The sequence below is a fragment of the Mustela lutreola genome, chromosome 6 (assembly GCF_030435805.1).
Source record: "Mustela lutreola isolate mMusLut2 chromosome 6, mMusLut2.pri, whole genome shotgun sequence".
Taxonomy (NCBI): domain Eukaryota; kingdom Metazoa; phylum Chordata; class Mammalia; order Carnivora; family Mustelidae; genus Mustela; species Mustela lutreola.
In genome coordinates, this window is record NC_081295.1 from 58,468,191 (window position 1) to 58,490,469 (window position 22,279).

Sequence of the window (22,279 nt, forward strand, 5' to 3'; positions counted from 1 at the left end):
GAGAAAAGGGTCAGGATTGGCGTACAGGAGGAGCTGTCTCTCAGAGGGCCAAGAAGACTGCTATCTGATGAGACATTTCCATTGATGATATGCAAGTGACCTGGAAGAATGTGTGCAAGATGCTTATCTTACAACCTCTGTGCATTCCAGCCTCTCACACTATCTGGATCAGTGGCATTAAACTGAAATCTATCATGTTTCCAGACCATTATGACAGTTCTCCTCTATTTGGAGAAATAGTCCTCTCTGCGGTCTAAATAAAGCTTTTTTTATATAAGGTACCAAAAGGCAAATAGGTCATACAGCGCAGAATCATATGGGAGGCTGTGTGCCCTTTACCTCTGCTTGCCTTGCTTGCTTGCAAACAATAAAAACCTTTCTGAACAAATGAAAGTGAACTTTGAAACCAGCAAAACATTTTGGGCACCTTGCCACAAAGATACTCTCCAAGCAACTGCAGGCCATTTGTTGTCATGCACATAGCTTTATATTTCTTGCCACGTACTGGATCTGCGGTTAAGTGAGTCCAGCATAGAATTACAGCCTTGATGCTATGATGTGAAAAATCACTAACAAATCTAGATTGAAGGATGAGGACAAACTGGTCAATATTCAGTTTGATGATGCATAAACTCATGTCTTATCTCTATTTATTACTCATTTTTCCTGGATTAACTTGAAAGGCTCGACTAACAAAAACAGCCACCATTTGCTATAATCCTTCCTGCAATTTGCCTAGTAATGTGCAAGGAATTTTACATGGATATACCGTTAAAGATGCACAACAGCCTCATTATCACCATTTTGCAAGTGAGGAAACAGACTCAGGATGCAGGATGACTGGGATTCAAGTGTAAGTCCAACTCCACAGCCCCTTCCCAGAAAGTGTATCATGCTCCACAAATAACATGGGAAAATGAGCATCCTATAGATACCCCTGGGATATACCTCCCTAGGAAAGTCATGTTATTGTTAGAGGAAAATGTAATTAAATTGTGAGGGCACCTCAACAATCATGAGTCTCAGCATGGTCTGGGATGATGATGACTGCTACCACACTGAAGGAGACAAGGAAAAAGACAGAATCTAAATCCAAAGACTCAAACTTCTACCTCAGAGATCCAGAAATCAATTCTGTCTTTTAAGCTGGAAGTTAACTGTCTTCAAACTCAAAACAAATTCAATTAAGTCATTCAAAATCTGCTGTTTTGTAAGAATTTCCTTCAGAATCGGTAGCAGTTTAAAAAACATAGGTAGCCAAAAAACAGGGAAAAAAAGGAGGAGGGGTGCAATGCATGAAAAAGCAATTCATTGAAGAATTTGTCTGAAGAGCCATTAAACATATGCAGGGAACTTCAATTTCACAGGAAGAAAGGAAGGAAGGAGGGAAAGAAGGAAGGTTGAAATGCAAGTTCGGGCACCTGGGTGGCTCAGTCTGTTGAGCATCAGACTCTTCGTTTCAGCTCAGGTCATGATCTCGGGGTCATGAGATCAAGCCCCGGGTAAGTCCATGCTGAGCACGGGGCCTGCTTAAAATCCTCTCTCTCCCTCTCCCTCTGACCCTCCCCGGGGACCCCACTTGTGTGCATATGCGCGCTCTCCCATTCTCTCAAGGAAAGCAAATGTAGGAGAACCTGGGTGGCTCAATGGGTTAAAGCCTCTGCTTTCGGCTCCAGTTGTGATCCCAGGACTCTGGGGTTGAGCCCCGCATCGGGCTCTCTGCTTCCCTTACTCTCTCTTCCTACTTGTGATCTCTGTCTGTCAAATAAATAAATAAAATCTTTAAAAAAAAAAAAAAAGCAATTGTAAATTCAAACCTTTATATACTACTTTTCATCTCTCTACACTTCATGGACAGCAACGTAACAGTAACACTTACCTGCCCCCAGTAACTACCTAAATGAACTAAGATACATGTACACATTTCATTCCTTACAGCAATTTGTTTTAAGGGGATGCTACTCATGCTGGATGTTTCTGACACTGGTTCAAGAATAAAAACCACATTGCTTGTGGGAACTTGGATATAAAGCTGCACATTTGTATATTCATAGGAGAAGGTGTGGCAGGACAAACAAAACTATTAACAATGGCCATGGATGGGGAGAGGGAATGACAATTTTCTACTCTGTATAATGTTTATTCTGCACTGAATTTTTTTTAGAAAGAAGCTGATTACTTAAGGTTTTTTGTCTTTTTTTTTTTTAAGGTGCTTAAATACATTATTAAGAATTACATTTGGCGGGGGCACCTGGGTGGCTCAGTGGGTTAAGCCGCTGCCTTCAGCTCAGATCATGATCCCAGAGTTCTGGGATCGAGTCCCGCATCGGGCTCTCTGCTCAGCAGGGAGCCTGCTTCCTCCTCTCTCTCTCTGCCTGCCTCTCTGCCTACATGTAATCTCTCTCTATCAAATAAATAAATAAAATCTTTAAAAAAAAAAAAAAGAATTACATTTGGGGGTTGCCTGTGTGGCTCAGTGGGTTAAAGCCTCTGCATTCGGCTTGGGTCATGATCCCAGGGTCCTGGAATCGAACCCCACGTCGGGCTCTCTGCTCAGCGGCGAGCCGGCCTCCCCCCTCTCACTCTTCCTGCCTCTCTGCCTACTTGTGATCTTTCTCTGTCAAATAAATAAATAAAATCTTAAAAAAAAAAAAAAAGAATTACATTGGGGACTGAAAATTTCTTAGTAAAATGCCTCTCTAACTTGACAGCCACCTCACTAGGAGCCGCCTTTTCGTTTGCCCAGCTCACTATCCGAGTTTCAATCCTCTGCTTTAGACCAAAAGTTGGACCTGTGTTCCTTTAGTCCTAGATTAAAATTTCACTTTGACACAATGGTAAAACTAGGCTATGACTCATCTTCCTCTGCAGAACAATGAAAGTTCTAGTTCGGTGGGAAAAAACTACTTGAGATGCCAGTGCACTGAACTGTTCAAATCAAGGGCAAAATATTGGGGCAGGATCGAGCAAGTCACTGCCCCCAGATTCTATCAGCGTTCCTCCCAGCCCTTGCTCCTACCAGCCTTTTCAATGGCCCTCCAACCAAACCTGGAATTGGCAAATGTTAGAATAGGAAGCACCTGGTGCCCTCGAAATAAAGGTCAAAAGAACCCAACTGTAACATGAAACGGATCCAGCACCCATGTCATAAGCATACCGTTCAAATAATGCCAAGGAAAAATACAACAAAAATGATGGCAGGGTGCACAGCGTCAGCTGAAACATATTTTAAGCACCATAATGAACATCATCTTTATTTTCCTATGCCTAGAGTCTAGGCATCAGGCAAAGTTCACCATCAACTGACTAGATTTTTATAATTTTTACAGAACTTATTCTTCGTATTTACCTTGAATATTCGTACAGTTTGCAAGGTGCTTTAAAATGCCCCCTGGGGAATCTGAACTGTTTGGAGACCTAGCTCAGAGGTTCAGTGATTTACACGGTCAATTATAGGGGGAACAGAGACCCTGGTCCATACCTTGAATGGCTGTTCCATACCATATTAGTCATATATCTGAATTTCACCCCAAATTCTTTTATTTCAAACAACTCACTCGGTCCACCCTTCTTTGTCCAGTTTAACAATTTTCCCTCTCCCCTCTGCAAATTATATTCCATCTAGTCTTACAAGCCAACAATGCATTTTCTCTATAAACATTAAGATCAGCTGAAAATTTATAAGCCCTGAGAAATTTTCCCAGACTAACTTTACTACACTCTGATGCAGTCAACCAGCAAGTCAGGAAGCCCTTAATATCTGGCATAGATAAACACACTCCTTCCTTCAGAATTAACCCTTGCACACGTCCTTCCAGAGAACCTCCTGGTGGTGTCCCCCACCAGCCCCACCTCCACATTCACACATACAGACACCCCAGCCCCTCATGAAGTTCTTGTTCCAAAATTCTCAACCTGCCTTGCTTCATGAAGACACTGCCAACTGCCAGGCTTGTCTCTTGAGAGGGCTGTTCAGTGTGCCCCAAGGTTAGCTGGTTCCCCTATGATCTCCTCCAGGAGCTTCCTCCCAGATGACAGCTGATATTCAGAGGAGCCACAGTCTAATATAACACTCTCCTACATCAGCACCAACTGGAAACCAAGAGATCCGACCCTCTCCCAGCCTTCCTGTTACTCAGAGGAATTGATTCATTCATTCCCACAAACAGATACTAAGCCTCTCCTGCATGCCGGGCACACAGTTAGGGGCTGGGTACAATGGTGACAAAGGTTCCTTCTTGCCCTCTTCCTGGAGCTTTCAGTCTCACAGGGAACACGTAACATTCCCTTGTGCTTCTCCACCTTGAATCTACGGTAGAATCACTCGGGGTTTTTGAAGAGCTACAAAGTCAAGGCCTCAATCTGCTTAAATCAGAACCTCTGGCTGTGGGGCTTCAACATTGGTGATTCTAACGTGGAGCCAAGGCTGTGGATATTTTAACCAACTCATCTCAAAAGGAAACGGCTGACATAGAGTCCTGACAGCCACCAAACAAGCAGGAAGGGTGGTGAGAAAAGCTGGGCCTCCCAGCAGTGGCTTCCTGAGCAGGGCAACTTCTAGACATAAATCATCTGTGCATTACTAGATGCCTGCCAGCCATAAAACAGCACCAAATAATTTTTTATGTCACATTTCAAGACTGTTTTTTAACTTTGGTCTCCCTCAATTAGATTATTTTTAACATTTGATCATTTGTACACAGATATCAAGTTTAAGAAAAGGAAAAGAATTATGTCACAAAAGCTTTGGGTTAATATTGTAAAATAAAAATATTCAATATCAAAGACAGACAGATACATAGATGGATAGACAGCTATAGAAATTCAGATTTCAACTTACCCTATTTTTCCCTGTTGTATCTCAGCAGATGGCTGGGAGGCAAGTACACTGGGTTTTCCATTCCAGACCAGACCATAGACCAAAGGATCAGCAATTTCAAAAATAACACTGAATAGCTAATTTTGAGCAAATATGTATCTAAAATTCCCTCTACTGTATACCTTCTTTTTTATTATTCCCTTTAAATTCTGCAACATCTTTTGCATATCAACTCTTTAGAGTCAAAAGTTTAACATAAAACACTTACAGTTTTATTCTTTCTACCTCACTTCAAGTTTGTAAATACAGAATTCACCCCCCAAAAAAAATTCATCCCAAATTTTAATGTTATAAAAGCTGCTCTGAAAATCAAAAAAGGCCATTTGGTACAATGAAATAGATCATCCATTAAAAATGTATTTTTTGTATTTTTATTTCTAACAAGAACACTAGAGATCTACGCAGCAAATACAAAAATATTCAGTTCACCAAAAACCAGTGAGAAGAGAGCCTAGGCCTTTGTAGAACTAGAAATCAAGTACACATGGGTTTGCTATTTGTTTATTAAAAGAACATGCCTTGAAAATGTTTGTTTCTAATGGTTTCACTTTTCCTAAAGCAACTGGAATGGTCAGAGGGCAGGAGAGAATGCTAGCTAAATGGACCAGAATTCATATTTAAGCTACAGTCTACTCCGTTTAAAGTGTGCTTACTATTTTAAGATTTGTTTGTATTTTTCTCCTGTCGTTTGATTTCACCACCATAGTTACTTGGAGCCCTTCCTTTGCATCAAGACAAGCCGTGGGGACTATTAATGCCAGAGGAAGAAGATTAAATCAGAGTCCAGAGATATCTCGGAAAGGCCGTGATGCCAGACCTTTCCTTTGCAAGGGGTTTTAATTCTGGTCCCTGAACAGTATTTTAATTTTCAGTTGAGAGCATGTTATTCTTTAAGTAAGAGAGAAAAGTAACAACCAAAGAAGTGAGTAATAGCCCGCTGATCTCCTCTTACACTTGGCCAAGAAACCAAACTGACTAAGAAAATAGGGACTGCTCCAACTATTTAGTTTAAACATGCCTACCAGCACTGACCACCTCATTCCCATGGAGTTAGGAAGGAAAACAACAAGAGGTAAAGAGTGATTCCAAAGGGAAGAAACACATATTGCAAAAATTCTAACCAGCCTGAAAGTTTTCCCACAGTGACAACATTCAAGCATGAATGTGAGGTCAAACATACCCATCACTTGAGTTTTGTTCCTTTTTCTCAGAGAGATTATAAGATTGGTACATGAATATATGCATTATACAAGATATGGACCTCTGACCCGATCAGGAAAGCTAGGTCACCCTAGAGGTGAACCCCAATGAGAAACGTCCATGACCACGTCCAGCATGAAGTTTTGCATCTCTGTTTCTCCTGGACAGCACAGTACTAAAACAAAAACCCCGTCACTTATGGTCCCCTCTCAAAGTACAAATGTCCTCTTCGCCCTTCGATTAGCTCTACACCACATATTTTAAAAGGGAAAATATCTTTTTAGTCGGTACAATAAAACAGGCAGGTACAGCAGGGATGAGCTCTGTCACCACCCAACGGCACAGAGGAAAGTTTACACAATAAATAGGCAAACCACGTAATAACCAACTTTGAAAATACAGGGAGGTAAACTGATGCACATTTGTCACAGCGGATTTATAGACCCCTGAGTGCTTCTTCTAAAGAAGCCAGTAAGGGATAAACAATCACATTCGAAGAGAAGGATGAAGCAGACCAGTCTAGACAAATGTGGTGCCGGGAAGTGCAAACTGGTCTGTTCCCCTCACCAGGCAGGCCCTGCCTTCGAAGCTCTGCTACTTAACAAATCCCACCGTTCAGTAAGTGACTAGGAGATCCCTGTCTTTGCTGTCGTCCCCTTTTCTAAACCTCCCGGGCTGGGAATCATGCCGGCGGACAGACTTACCTAGTAACTGCTTGCAGGCCTGGAGAGCTCCTGGCCCTGGAAAGTCAAGTCTGTACTTTTTCCAACGAAACGGGGAGGCTGCCGGGCCGCTCATCACCTGCAAGTGCTTGAGTGAGGAGGGAAAAAATGATGCAGGGGAAGTGGACAACAAAAGCAGCCTGCGAACTGCACACTGGGATGTCCTGTTTTGGGGTGGCTTTTATTTTTCCCATGAGAGGATCTGACTAAACCGAACCCAGCCTCTTCTGCACACCAGACAGGAAGTTACACTTAGCAGTCCTTAAGTCGTTTTTTTTTATTACGGTTGTTGTTGTTGTCTTGTGTTTTTTTCTTTCTTTCTTTTTAATTGTCACAACTCAGGGCCTTTGAATGTTTCTAATCTACTACAAGGAGATTATAACTTTGCTTCCTGTTTTGACAGTGTTGGCTGGTAAGGGACACCTCCACCCACCTCCCTACCTACTGTGGATATATAAATAGAGGCATTTGCCCTGGGTGCCCAATGGGGCTGAAGAGTTTGGTTACATATTAACTATACTTCAAAGAATAAATTGGACTTGTTATTTTCCTTTAATATGCATATATACCTTGGAAAAATGAAATTCAAAAGCATTTCTGCTTAATCCCTTACACACTACTATTGTGGGGGGAAAAATAAGCTTCGCTACATAGAGTATAAAATAAGAAGTAAAACTTTTGACTCATATTTTCCAGTCTATCTGATTCTGTGTATGTGCTGGGTTCTCTTGCTCTGCACAGGTTATCCACACACAACAAGTGAGAAAAATCATGACCCATAGTGCCTCGCCCTCTTCTTTCTCTCTTCTTTCTCTCCCTCCTGCTTTGAAATAGAAACTTTTCACTTAGAAGCAAAGATTTTCCTATTCTGTGGAATATGTATCTTTGCCAGAGTACACAGGGGCTTAAGGTAAAAGCCATCTCTGTCCCCACTACTGGCTAAGGTATGATCAAGAGAACTTGCCAGGACTTGCCCCACTCTCCTCCTCCTTATCTGTGTGTTTCCTAGATTAGAAGCTGTAGGACTCCGGCAAAATACTTTCTAATACAATCTCCAAATCTGTAAAATGGGAGTAGCGGCCCCACCTGTTTCCTCGGATTGTTTTGAGGAGAAAGCCGCCAAAGGCACAGTGCCACAGACCATGCCATATGGTCAAAGCCCAGTTCTTTTCTTTTTTTTTTTTTTTAAACACAGATTTTATTTGAGAGAGAGAGAGAGAGAGACTGCACTGTGGGGGCGGGATGGGGGCGGGGCAGAGGGAGAAGCAAATTCCACACAGAGCAGGGAGCCCTACGCAGGCCTCCATGCCAGGATCCTGGGATCATGACCTGAGCCAGAGGAAGACGCTTAACCGACTGAGCCACCCAAGTGCCAATTCTTTTTGGTAAGAGCTTTATTGACATATAATTCACACGGTATGTAATTAACCCATTTAAAGGACCAAATTCCAGGATTATTACTATAGTCCCAGAGTTAAATGTATCCATCACCACAATGCATTTCAGGACACTTTCACCACCCCAAAAAGCAGTCTCTCTCTGTTTTCTCCCCCACTGGCCAGCCCTGGACAACCATGAAAATCTACTTTTAGGTCACTATAGGCTTTCCTTCCCTGAACATTTCATATAAATAAATTCATAGCATATGTGGACTTTTGTGACAGGCTTCTTCGATTTAGTATGTTTTCAAAGTTCATCTACATTGTAGCATGTATCATTACATCATGTCTCTTGATGGTTGGATGATATTCCATTGTATCAATACCCCACATTTTATTTATTCATTCATTAGATGATGGACATTTGGGTTGTATTTAACCTTTGGCTAATATGAATAATGCTGCTATGAGCATTCACGAACACATTTTTACGTTGATGTGTTTTCAATTCTCTCTATGACTGCTAGGTCATGAAGTAACTCCGTGGTTAACATTTTGGAAGAACCAGCAGAGGTTCTGTTGGTTAGGAAAACCACAGTTTTCCAAAGTGGCTACACTACCCTACATTCCCACCAGCTGTGTATGAAGGTTCCAGGTTACCCACGTAGTCATCAACACTTATTATTATCTGCCTTTTTAATTACAGCCATCCTAGTCCGTATGAACGGACATCTCACTGTGGTTTGATATGCACTCCCCTGCTGGTTACCAAAGCGTAATTTTATCAGCGGTCCAAAAACATCTCCATTCTTGTAGGCAGGACTCAAAACTCAAAATACAGAACTACCAGTAAAGCATGGGGACGACTTAAAATGGATACTGGCTACAGTGTGGAAATGAGACCTTATGGTGTCTGGCTTGAACGGTGGCTATTTTCCAACCAGTATGAAAAAGTATCAACATTTTTAACTGGCACAGCTGTACGGGTTCATACCAGCTAAATAAATGCTGCCCTTTGAATCACATCTCCAGTAAGAAGTTGCTAGAGCAGCTGGCCCTTCTTTCTCTGCCAAAGGGCTGCTCAAGAAAACATTTACGATGAAATTCTCAAGGTAAATATGATATTTCAATAATTGGAAAATCATTCTTTCCTTTTGTCTTTCCATCTGTGTCTTCCTCTTAAGTACAAATAGACTCAGGGGTGTCTGGGTGGCTCAGTCAGTTAAGTGTCCTACTCTTGGTTTTGGCCCCAGGTCACAGGATGGAGCCCTATGTGGGGCTCCTTGATCAGCAGAGAGTCTGCTGGAGAGTTTCTCTCTCCCTCTTCCTCTGCCCCTACCCCCCCAGCTCACACACACACACACACACACACACACACACACTATCTCTCTCTCTAAAGTAAAATAAGCAAAATCTAAAAAATAATAATAATAAGCAAACAGAATCAACTAAAGCAGCCTCTGAATAGCCCTAATTATGTATAAGAAGACATTCTAGACCAGGTATGGCTCACAACTGAGAATCTCACAAATTTTGAAGGGAGCCAAGAAGAACAGGTCAGGATCTAGATACTAGCAATATTTTCCCCTTACCTCTTAAAAATGGGATTTTGGTCAGAAAGATATATGCACCCCTAAGCTTATCACAGTATTATTTAAAATAGCCAAATATGGAAGCAATCTAAGGATCCCTCGATAAAGAAATGGATAAAGAAGCTGTGGCATATACAGATATATCATATCTATACTACTCAGTCCTAAGAAAGAATGAGATCTTGCCACACAGAGGGACCTGGAAGGTATTATGCTGAGTGAAATACATCAGACAGAGACAGATAAATTCCGTATGATTTCATTTATACGTGGAGCTAAGAAACCAAACAAACAAATAGAAACAGACTCATAAATACAGAGAACAAACCTGTGATTGCCAGAGGGGAGCAGGTGGGGTGGTGGGAAAATTAGGCCAAGGGGATTAAGAAGTACAAACTTTCAGTTATAAAATCAATAAGTCACAGAAATGAAAAGTACAGGATAGGGAATACAATCAATAACAGTGTCATAACTTTGTATGACGACTGATGGTAACTATACTTACCAATAGCAAGCATGGCATAACATACACAATTATCTAATCACACTATGTTGTAGACCTGAAACTAATGTAACAGTGTGTATCATCCATACTTCAAGTAAAAAGGAAATGTGATATGGGGAGGACAGTAATTATTCTAATTCAAAGGAATTATCCGATCTAATTCAAAGAATTACCTAATTTTAAATTCAAAAACTCTAACTTAAAGAGGTCATTGGGTTTTTTCTAAAGCAAAGAGATTATCTAATCTTATTCAGAGGAATTACAGTTTTTTTCAGACTTCATGTTCCATTTGAACAAATTCATGTACAATGATGTTAACTATCTCTTTCCTAAAACAACCTATTTTAGGATTTTCATTCTCTTGATCCCTAAAAAAAGAAAAATGAACAAAATAAAACCTATATAAAATATGACAAAGAAAATACAAAAATGCCATAAGCTTTAAAAAATAACTTTTTTCTTTATTTTCCAATATAAGACCTCAAGCCTTACAACATATATTAATAACATGATTCATCCCTCTCCTAAGAAATTTTCCATTTCCCAAGGCAGCTCTATGTAATCCATTGTTTTAGTTATTTCTTGGCCTACAGCTAACTATGAAACTAGCCGCTGAACTTTCCTATGTCAAATAGAACTTTCCATTGTGGGAAATATCTAAAACATTCATATTAAGCTAAGTGGAAATGTCATCATAGCTCAGGAGCAAATATGGCCTGTGTCATCTAGTACAACTTCTAAAGTTGTTCTAGGTTCCATACAAGAAAAGCAAACCATTGATCAAACACAAGCACAAAGCCTCTATCAGAGTTGCTATAAAAACTTGATGGTGAACAAAATCAGAAGCAACGATCAGCTTATCAAAGGCATCTGAAAGTTCTTCTAAAAAGATCTAACAGGGGGCACTTTTTAAAATTGTTTTGTAATATGAGAACCCACTCTATCCACAGACCCTTTCTGCTAGATTACACGTTGACCTCATTTCTAGTTCTTAGGAAATCAATAGACCATTTATGTTGCAAGTATCTGTTGAGGGTATGCACTTTCTTATTCAATCTAGTGTTGACAGCAATAATCAAATTTGGTACATACCACTAGCTCCATTATAGTTCAACAGCAACTGGCTGCCAGCCTAGGTCTACTGTCTCATCGAAAAGGAAAGAAAGGATTGGACTGGAGAGAGAATCACAGAACGAATCAGCTGAAATTCCAGGAGGTGGTATAGAAGCAAGACAGCCACTGGGAGACTAAACTCTCTCTATGGGGAAGGCACACGCCCAGCAGCTTCCACAAGGTCAGTCACTGGTGAGCTGACCTTGCTGTGGAAGGCACACATTTTCTTCAACCTTTCTGTTATCTACAAACCATCTTGGCTTTGAACATCTCATTGTAATGGTCAGTCCTAACTAATGAACCTACATCCAACCTTGCAAAGCAGCAGACAAAATCTAGTGACAAACACACTGTCCAACACCAGGAAGGCCAAGTACAAGTGAACACTGACATTAGAGCACTTCCTGAGAATTCTCTAGACACTACTGGCTTCAATGAGTAATTCTTCCACGTGCACTTGGGCTAGAATCAAACATTTTTCTCAGATCACAAAATGCTAAATTAATCTTCTTATGATAAAAACAAGGTCAGCTTTAAAAATAATTAGAGGGGCTAATTAAAAATAATTAGCCTGGGTGGCTCAGTGTTGGTTAAGCCTCTGCCTTTGGCTCAGCTCATGATCCTGGGATCGAGTCCCACATCGGGCTCTCTGCTTTGCGGGGAGCCTGCTTCCTCCTCTCTCTCTCTGCCTGCCTCTCTGCCTACTTGTGATCTCTCTCTGTCAAATAAATAAAATCTTTAAAAAAAAATTAGAGAGGGAGAAGACCTGACTTTGAAATTTTACTGGACTTTCTATTACAGATGTCGAATCTCCAAGAAAACCATGCTCCAATAGATATTCTCCACATAAAAGCAGCAGGGATGATGACGTCATGTCCTGGTATGACGAGCAACTGTTTTTCTCTATTGTAGAACCTGAAACAATTTCAGATTTACCAAAAAAGGTGTAAAAATAGTACCAAGAGTTCTCATATTCCCCTCACCTAGCCTCCCCAGATATTACCATATTACATAACCAGAAGATGACTGTCAAACCAGACAATTAGCCCTTATGCAACACTACAAACTACCCCACAGGTCATGTCCAAATTTCTCCACTGTCCTCTTTTCCTAGGGATTCATGATTCAGTCCAAGATCCTGCACACAAGCAGCATTTCAAACATCTAGGCTGTGTCCTTTTCAATAAATCATACAGCATCCCATGAACATTTCTGATCTCTTCAAGAGAGATCATATCTTCTCAAGCTAATGAGGATGTGTCATCGTTAACTGAGGAGTCTTCCCAGCTGGGAATGTTCTTTTCTTCCACAAGTCTCTTCATATTTACTCTGTCAGTCTTATCTACCTTTCCGTGTAAACATAAGGTCACACAGAGCTTCACAACCCCTTTTCAAAACCCTTAAACCAGTTGTTTCACTGAACTAGAACTTTTCCCACTTGAGCCAAGTTAATAGAGCACAAGAGGGAATATGTTACGTTAAAACAAAACAAAACAGCAAGATTCAGAGCAATTTCCCCCCCAAGCAAACGTATTCATCGTTCTGCAAGAAATATGTGTGTGTCATGAATGGTGAGATAAGGAGAGCTTTTTTTAAAAGCACCCTAGCAATTCAAGTCAGATTTCACCAACAAATGAATTTAGGTCAAGCTCGAGTTTACTGTTAAATGAAGTACAAAGAAAGTACCTTTTGGTGTTCAGAGTTCTTTAAAACTACTCTCACCACACATGAGGGATGGTGGAACTGCCGATGAAATCCATGACCTTTTTCATCTCCCGCCCACCTCAACCACATCCTCTTTCACTCCATCTCCCAACAAAGCCGCCTGCAGTGTCCCCTCTGCCTCCAGGCTCTCCCCACACCAATCTACCTTTCCAGATTCCCCAGAGTGATCTTTCTAAAATATCTACAACTCCCAATGACTCATAATCCTTAAACATTTCCCATGCCAAAAAGGGGGAGGGGGTGGCTATTTCATCATCTTCATGAAGTTTACACAGGTCTCCACCATCTGAACTAACTCCCCTATTTGTCCATACCATCTACACAGCATTACAGAAATGGTATAGTCTCTGCCCCTCAAGGTTCTCACAGTCGAATTCAATCCCTTTCATATTTTCATCAGAGTAATAATTATTGTTTAGAATACAACTTCTCTAATAAAAAAAAAAAAGAGTGTAACAGGATATTTTAACTCATTTCTTTTTTCTAGCTAGGAAATTCTACCTTCTTTCTTTCTTTCTTTCTTTCTTTCTTTTTTTTTTTTTTAGATTTTATTTATTTATTTTGACAGGCAGAGATCACATATTGGCAGAGAGGCAGGGAGAGAGCGGTGGGGAGCAGGACTCCTGCTGAGCAGAGAGCCCAATGCGGGGTCTATCCCAGGACCCTGAGATCATGACCTGAGCTGAAGGCAGAGGCTTAACCCACTGAGCCACCCAGGTGCCCCTCTACCTTATTTCTTGCTCACATTAAAGATTAACAAAATCCACATGCTAACATGACAAGGATTTTTCACATGACTTTAATAACATCTAAAAATACTCACAACGCTACTGCTGGTACAGTTAAAACAATTACAAAGAGGAAAAGCCAGGAAAACTTTTCTAAAAACAAGCAAAACCAAAAAAGTAACATCAAGGATGGTATTTCATGGGCTGAGTGATTTCTCATGAGACTGCTTTTCCAAAGCACAAAGATATAAATAAAATCTGAAATCATGCCTTTGTTTCCATATTAGTATATTAATGGAATGGAATGCCATTATAATCAACAAAATTACATTAAAGAGAATTAAGCCAAAATGCCCACCACTGAAGCACTTAGAATTTATCCCCAAGCACGCAGAGGCTGACCTCAGATGCAAACTTATAGAACAGGCCAGTGAAGGAGGAAAGATATCCTATTTTTTTAAAGTATAGTTTTACTACTAGAATGCAAATAGTCAAAAATACCTACCTAGAATGATGAATTAAGAGAAAAATTCCTAGAAGTTGTATTTGAGGATTAAATTGTAAACGTTCTTACAGTTATCTCAGGAAAACTGTACAGAAGTAATGAGATTCAGAGGTAAGGAAGGAGTACCACCAAATCCCTTAACGAGATGGGTAGAGAGAAGTGGTAGGTGCACATGTCCACTCACTCCACCCAGATAGGTGAGGAGAGGTCTGAATAGGAAACTGGGGTTCCCTCCCAGGGCAGGCCTCCTGCATGTGTGTGTGTATGTGTGCACACACGTGTAGCAGGGTTTCTCAACAATTATGCTACTTCTAAACAGAAATGGCCACGGCCAGGAATCAACAGAGGTGAAGTCCAGGAGCTGAGGGTCATCTGTGTTAGAAGAGGCTAACGCTACATGGCTGCTGAGTGATGCCAAGGCTTTGTAGCAGCCAGGATCCAGTCTGCCAGGTCAGCATAAGGAGCCCTGCAGGACTGGCTGCTGAAGGCAGAGGTCCCTGGGATGGCCACTCTAGAAGCAAGCATCCCACTCTAGCAGAAGAAAGGAAGGTCATTGCCAGGGTTCTGCAAGGGGCAGGAACAGTTATTTAAGGAGACATCAAAAGAGATGAATAAAACAACACAAACATTTTAAAAGGAAAGTGGAATTTTTAAATGTTGTTTTAAAAGGCAGAAAATGGAAGTGATTTTTCTGAATGTTTGCATGTTCTATTTTTATAAATCAGGTGAAAAAGAAATGCTGCCATCCATTAGCACAGTGACTGGCACACTGCAAGGACTTAATAAATGAACACTTCCTGAAAGAGAAAGGAGCTGATGTGGAAGACACTATCAGAGTAGAAGTTAGCAGAGCAGGACAGCAAGAGGAGCCCAGGCGGCTCTCACATCCAAACGGCACAGCATGTGTGACGGGCCCACCTGATAGAGAAGAGAGATCGCACGGTCTATGCGGGGGGCAAAATGAAAACTTGCAGCACTGGGGCAGACCCCAAAACTGCAAAAAGGGGCTCCACAGGGGAGAAGAGAGCTGTGGCCAGACAAGGACACTTCCAGAAATACAAAGGTGGAATCATTTTTAAAAGTAGAGGCAACCTGCTGGTCCACAGGACAAAGGTCAGCAAATGATTTTGCTTGAAGTGCATCTGCTGGCATGGTGAGGCCGACTTCCCCAGTTTCAGAAGGTTCTAGAACCATCATGCTTCATGAGAACGTATGAAGAAGAGAAGCAGGGGATTACTCTTTATTGTTAGCAATAAAAACATTCAGTGGGAAAAGTGACCTAAGTCACAACCATAGGGCACACCAGCGTACAGATCCAGACGCGGGCCTTAAAACACTTTGCCCCTCTGTCACTTGCAGTGACAATCTCAATCCAGCATCTGCTGTCTGGAGCTCTTAGGCTCTTATGCAAACCTGAGGATGCTGGCCACTCAGGAGATACGGGTATTAACGTGTGTGAATCATCTGTATTTTCCGCCTGCAGCTGATACCACACAAAGATAGTCCCATCTAATTATGGGCACACCCACCCAAACTCCCAACTTGGGAATGAGGTGTCATCACCTACTTGTGACAACTCAGGGCTGAGCATGGGAAGGCTCTGAAGGAAGGATCCAGGTAATCATGAGGCAGAACCCAGGCCAAGGCACTGACCAAGCGTATTTTCAATCAGCTCCAGGATTTCTGAGATGATAGAGTTTCCAAGAGGTAACCAGGTGAGGAACAGAAAAAGCCAGTACTAGTTATCACTCAAGAATTTATGAGCCTCAGCACTTAGCAACAAGGTCCCAGGACCTGAAGCTGGATTCACTGAGCACCTGCTCTGCTCCACACAGTGCACTGAGAACCAGTTCCCAAGCCAGGCAGAGTGATGCAACCCAAGTGCCACAGAAGGGAGGCTGTGGCACTTGCTATCACTGCGGGGATCGGGCCGAGACACCGAGACAGGCTGGAGCCTGTAAAAAGGGAAAGGAGAGGGCAGAGGCTGAGCAAACAAGGTGGGAGTGATCGCGACAGAAGGCAAGAAACACACAAGCAGCCTATTGTTAAAGCGTTCTAAGAAGTCACAAAGAACAGGGAGGAAGATGGGAGGGTGGAACTTGGAAACAATTCCAGAAGGTACAAAAGAGAAAGCAGTGATCCAGAAATAAGGTAAAACCAAAAGTCAGGCCATCTTATCCCAAGGCAGGCTCTTGTGGAGAAGTGGCCAAGCCCAACTCTGGAGCTCGGGGTCATCTGTGCACCGGTCCACATGAAGCTCAACTTTCCAGAAAATGGTTCCCCTTGGAGAAGGTCCATGAGTAAATCTGTCTATCAACAAAAGTATAAACAAATCAAATACAGTCAACTTAGTTTTAAATTGAGCATGTTGGACTAAAACATCTCCCTGGAGGTTGCCAACTCAGGAGAGCACTAGAACATGAGAATGTAACTGCTTGGTAAAAACTCACCAGCTTCCGGGACCTCTGAACTCAAGGCTTCTTCATGTTTATTTTCAGTGATGCCTGCAAACTTCCTACAAGTTAAGCTGTACCAATGTTTGGTACATCTCTCATTTGAGAGATGAAGTAATGGAGTTTCATGACACCAGATGAAACACAAATTCGCTCTGGACGTTCTCAACTCCAGAACCAGCTCCCAGCCCCACAGCTTTCCCTTCCGGCAGTCGTGAGCCTTCGAAAGCAGCTCCCTGGGGGCAGGGCCTTAACGAACGTGGAGCCCAGAGATTTCCAAGTCCGTTCCCTGAAAGTAAATGATACTATACAGCACTTCCTCTCTTCCTCAGAGCCATAGCCAAAAATCATATGAAACCAAGAGGAAATGCTATTCCTCAATTGCAGGAAAGTTCCAAGTATCAGCAACAGCTGCTGAAAGCTGGTCCTGCCCCACCCCATCCCAAACTCTGGCACAAACACTGGCCTCTGAATCTTGCTGCTTGCTCCTGTAGGAGTCTTTCAGCAACAGAAGGACCTGACACTTTTGCTCTCGAGGGCATTACAGTCATACCCTGAAGGAAGAAGGCGGTGACTCTTCACATGTGCGACTACCCTGACCCCCTCCACACCGGAAAGAGGGGGGAGGAAAAGGAAATGAAAGCAAGTGACTCTAGGTTCTGGATTTCATACACAAGAATAGCCAACAACAGGTGCAGCGTTCCGGTGAAATTAAGCCTCTCAAAACGCCTCTTGCCTCTGCAGCACAAAGAGCCCAAGCCCAGAAACCCAACATTAGCAATGATGTCAGAAGTGCAGATCATCATCATTTTCTCGCCAGTAGCAATTTTGTAAAAAAAAATTACCAGACCACAAAGTATGTCTCTGCTGACACATGACTTCTTTCACATCGTCCTCTCCCTCGAACAGTTCACTCCAAACTAATTTCAACATTGATCACACCAAAACATTTTTTCACAAAGCCCAGGGACCAGCAGAGCACCTGGGATATAATAGGTAGGCAATATACACTTAGCAAATGAATGACTGAAACAAACAAGCAGGTAAACCAAAAGTTGTCTTCACAAATAAAGATAACCAAAATCGTACCTTCAGAACAGTATACAAATGCGTTTTTTTTTCCCATTTCCTCAAAAAGAGAACGGAAGGTCAGATTTGGGAGCCAAATCTCCCTAAAGAACAGATCAGAATTTGCTAACCATCCATCCCCTGGCTGAAGCCAGTATGTCTGTCAGCCACCCGCTGGCATTAACAGACTATGCACAAGGGTTTCTCATTCCAAGGAGGCCGAACGGGGAACACAGTCATAATCACTGGAGCCTTTGGATTTTCCTTTCTTTCAACGTGTCACGTCACACAGCATCTTCCACCTGCCATTACTATAAAATATACAAAATAAATTTTTTTGTGTAATCTTATCTTATCCAATAAAACAAAAATAACCCATAGGTAGGTACTACGTTATGGAACGTGTGCTAAATGTGACGTGTATGAAATAAACAGGAGTACAGATGAGACCTAGCAGAGATGAAGCCACTTTACGGATGATAAAACCTGAGAGAAGGAGCAGAGGGAAATGACATAAGACTGAACGCATGGATGGAGAATGTCTGCCACACTGATACCATATTGAATAAAAAGAAGACTATCAGTGTGAGAACATCACTGATTTATATAAGATAAAGGGCTTAAATAATGATATTAATTATAAAAATAAAATTTCAGGGCACAGATAACTTAAATCATCAAAATTATCAAATGTCTGAGAACTAAGAAGTAAAAATAAACATAGAGTGTAATAAACCATTGTATAAAATTACCATAAAGAATAAGTCCATTTCGGGGCAGCTAGGTGGCTCAGTAGGTTAAGTATCTGCCTTCTGCTCAGGTCAGGATCTCAGGGTCCTGGGATCTAGTCCCACTCTGTGCTCAGTATAGAGTCTGCTTGGGATTCTCTCTCCCTCTCCTTCTCTACCCTTCCACAGTGCTCGTATGTGTGCTCTCTCTCTCAAAGAAATAAAATAAAATCTTAAAAAGAAAAAAGAGTAAGTCCTTTCAATGCATTTGTCATTCAATTTTTTTAAATTAATGAAAATCCCTTTAATTTATAACCTAAGTAATCCAAATAGAATGCCTCTTATCCATATATATTCAATTTAAAGAATGCTAATTTTTTTCAAGTCATTCCTTCCAAGATGCAAAATAACTCTACCTTCTCTTATCTCTTAAAGGTCCTGAAAAAAACTCTTAACTAAGATGCCTAATTAAGAATTACTTCAAATTCAAGGAATAAACTGGAATAGCAAGAATATGAAGAGTGCTTTGTTTTTTAAGTGACATCTGTCCATGCATGCACTCATTCATTTGCAAGGATCTACCATCCCCACAGGCCAGGCACTGTGCAAGGCATTACAGAATTACGGACGCGGTGGTGAACAAGAAAATCTTGGTCCCTGCCCTAGCGGAGATCACAGTCGGGGGCACCGATCAACAACAAAGTCACCGAAGCAACTGGCATTGTGACTAGTGGGCTGAAACAAGCAACAGGACAGTGGTAGGAGATGACAGCCTGAGGTCTGCTTCAGACAGACAGTCAGGACAGGTGTGTAGAAAGAGAGGCAATTTAATCCAGGACCCGATCCCAGAAAGAGGAGAAGGGGCTAGCCAAGAGCTGGAGGATGGGTACTCCAGGCAGAGAAAAGAGCCTGTAAAGAGGCTGTACTCAGAGCCATAAGATGGCCATGGACGGCGCCATGGGCAGTGAGAAAAGAGAAACACTATAAATATGGAAATGGCATCTCACCACATGATCACCCAACATGCCTTTGCCATTACACACACTTTCTCTTGGCCAAGAATCTTTCTCTTCCACACTCTCTCCTGGAAAAATGACCCTCCGAGAAAGAGCAAAGACACCAGAAGTTAACTCCCCCTCACCTGTGGTCCCACAGCATCCCATGTGGGACATTATTATACCTCTTATCACACACTGCGCTGAATCACTGTGTTCAAGGACCCATAAGCAAGGGTCTTGCCTTATTTGTCTTTGTTTCCTAGCAGTCTATATGGAACTTGGCACCAGCAGATAGGAAATTGAGTGAATGAACCAACCAAAAGAGGAACGGACAACTTAAATGACTGCAGCCACACCACCAACACTAATTCATTACCCAGTGTTGGAAATCTGGAGTAGCACCGTGGATACAGTTCCCTAACCCATTTACAGTGCTGGGGGCAGGGTGACTTCTAACCCCCGATGACTGTCAGACAACAACCACTTTTGGGCAAATCTTGATCACAGGAAAGTGACGAATAATTTTCAGAGTATCATTAGATGCTGGCACCCAGACATTGATAGTCATAAACATGCTTCCACTGCCAGGCCCCGCATGAAGCTGTGAGGCCAGAAGTGGCCCATCCACGAAGATCTACAATGTTTTAAACAGAACACATATTTCCAAAATGCTGTTCATGATGGATGTTGTAAGATTCTTTACATGTAAATAACTCCTTTCATAATATTCAGAGGAAAAAAAAAATTTAATTCCAAGATCACCCAGAGGACAACCTCATTTAGAATGTGTTGCTCAGGAATTTTCACACTAATTCTTGGCTCACTGAGTCATGCCTGGGTTTCCTGTCTACAACCACTGGGCAAAAATCTAAGCAACCATAATATTCTAAGCGAGGGTTCATTACCTGCCTGTAACCCTTCGTCGTGGTCTCCATGTGTAGAATCAGACGTCACTTCCATTTCTCGTTGACTCAGCATGTCCTTCAAAGGTGCTTAAGATTCATAAACCAACCATGCATATTGTCTGGAGTCACAAAGATGTACATACCCGTCCACTGGAAAGTGTGCTTTGATGGAGTCAAATTGAAAAGCAGAGACAAACAGTATGGGAATCGTGGAGAGAGAAGTCCCTCCCCAACTGCCCAGACCAGAATGGTTACATTCCTGCCTCTGTGCACAGCCCAATCCTGGTCTACTCCATCGGAGCCTCTGCCAGGCTGTGGAGCCTGTGGCCTTAAAATCCGCAGGTGTAACAGCACTTATCTGCCTAGGAACAGCCAGGTAAGGCATGCATTTCTGTAAACATCTCTGTTCAAATTGCTCAGGAGGCGGAGGAGCCAAGCACTTTCTCAACTCTCCTTAGGTTTTCCTTGAATTTGTGCCAAATGAGAATTTGGGTGAGGGAAAATGTTTAGGATTTAAACAATAAAAAATGTTCATAAGTGTCTAGCTCTCATTAATATACTAAATAATATGTGTATGCCATCAAAAACTCGAGGATAAACTATGCTCTTCACCAAGATTAAAAATACTACTCAATGAAGTGCAAACTGCCTATTTCGCCAGCCTCAAGGCACAGTCTCTGCTCACTCATTCCCAGTCCCTGTCCTCATTCAACTTTTTCTGTGGGCCAATCTCTGCCCTCAGTCAATACTCAAGTGTCAACTTAAATATGGCTTCCCTCAGCTGCCTTCAGCTCAGATCATGATCCCAGCATCCTGGGATCGAGTCCCACATCGGGCTCCTTGCTTGGCAGGGAGTCTGCTTCTCCCTCTGCCTCTGCCTGTGTTCGCTCTCTCTCCCTCTCTCTCTCTGACAAATAAAAAATCTTTATAAAGAACTTAAAAAAAAAAATTAAAAAAATAAATATGGCTTCCCTTACCACTAGCATCCATTTCAGGCCCCTTCCCCATACATGACGACAGCACTTCAGGACCTTTATCCCCTAGCAAGTAAACATCCAACTATTTGTACATTCTGGGGTTTGGTATGTTTCTTCTACTAGTCAATATATCCCAGAAGATGGACACCAAAACTGTTGTGTTTGTCAATTCTGTTGACCATGCCCAGAAAAGTGCCTGGCATATGGAAGGTTCAACGAAGAGTTATTTCCATTTCAGGGGCACCTCGGTGGCACAGTTACGCTCCTGACTCCTGGTTTCAGCTCAGGTCATGATCTCAGGGTTGTGAGATCAAACCCCACGTCAAGCTCTACAATCACACAAAATCTGCTCGAGATTCTTCCTCCCTCTCCCTCTGCCCCTCTCACTTGTGCTCACTCTCTCTCTCTCTCTAAAATAAATATTTTTTAAGAGTTATTTCCATTTCAAATTGTTGTCTGCAAAAATACTCTTCATGGCACACTGCTGTACAGATATAAATGCTCTTCTTAAGCCATTGGCTTCTTCAGGGGTTATTACAAAGCAAGGGGTCCATGAACTTGGACAGAAAGAAAAATTAACTATCTCACTAACCCTAACAAAAATTTGCATCTCCTTTTATTACATACCTAAGTCATAAAACACACAATTGGTAGTAATTTTGGCTGTCTTAACAGCAAAACTCATAGCCGTTTTCACTTCACATTACAGCTGAAAAATCATTTGTTTGGCTCTTCATCCCCTCACAACAGTTATGGACCAACCTTGGATCACAATATTGAATGTATTCATAAACACAAAGAA

At 41.9% G+C, this 22,279-nt stretch overlaps 1 protein-coding gene across 5 annotated transcripts in view; it reads right to left on the bottom strand.

Moving 5' to 3' along the window:
• The window catches only part of UTRN (utrophin), a 509,162-nt gene that overhangs the window by 447,184 nt on the left and 39,699 nt on the right, over positions 1-22,279 (bottom strand). The window contains exon 1 of one of the 5 annotated variants that reach the window (XM_059177337.1): positions 20,501-20,649. The exons of 2 other annotated variants lie outside the window; for them this stretch is intronic. In XM_059177337.1, the coding sequence (XP_059033320.1) occupies positions 20,501-20,573 (73 nt within the window). In that variant the 5' untranslated portion in view covers positions 20,574-20,649. Of the gene's footprint in view, positions 1-6,783; positions 9,332-20,500; positions 20,650-22,279 lie in introns of those variants that run through there. 2 more of the 5 variants (XM_059177339.1, XM_059177334.1) reach the window with 2 other exon arrangements.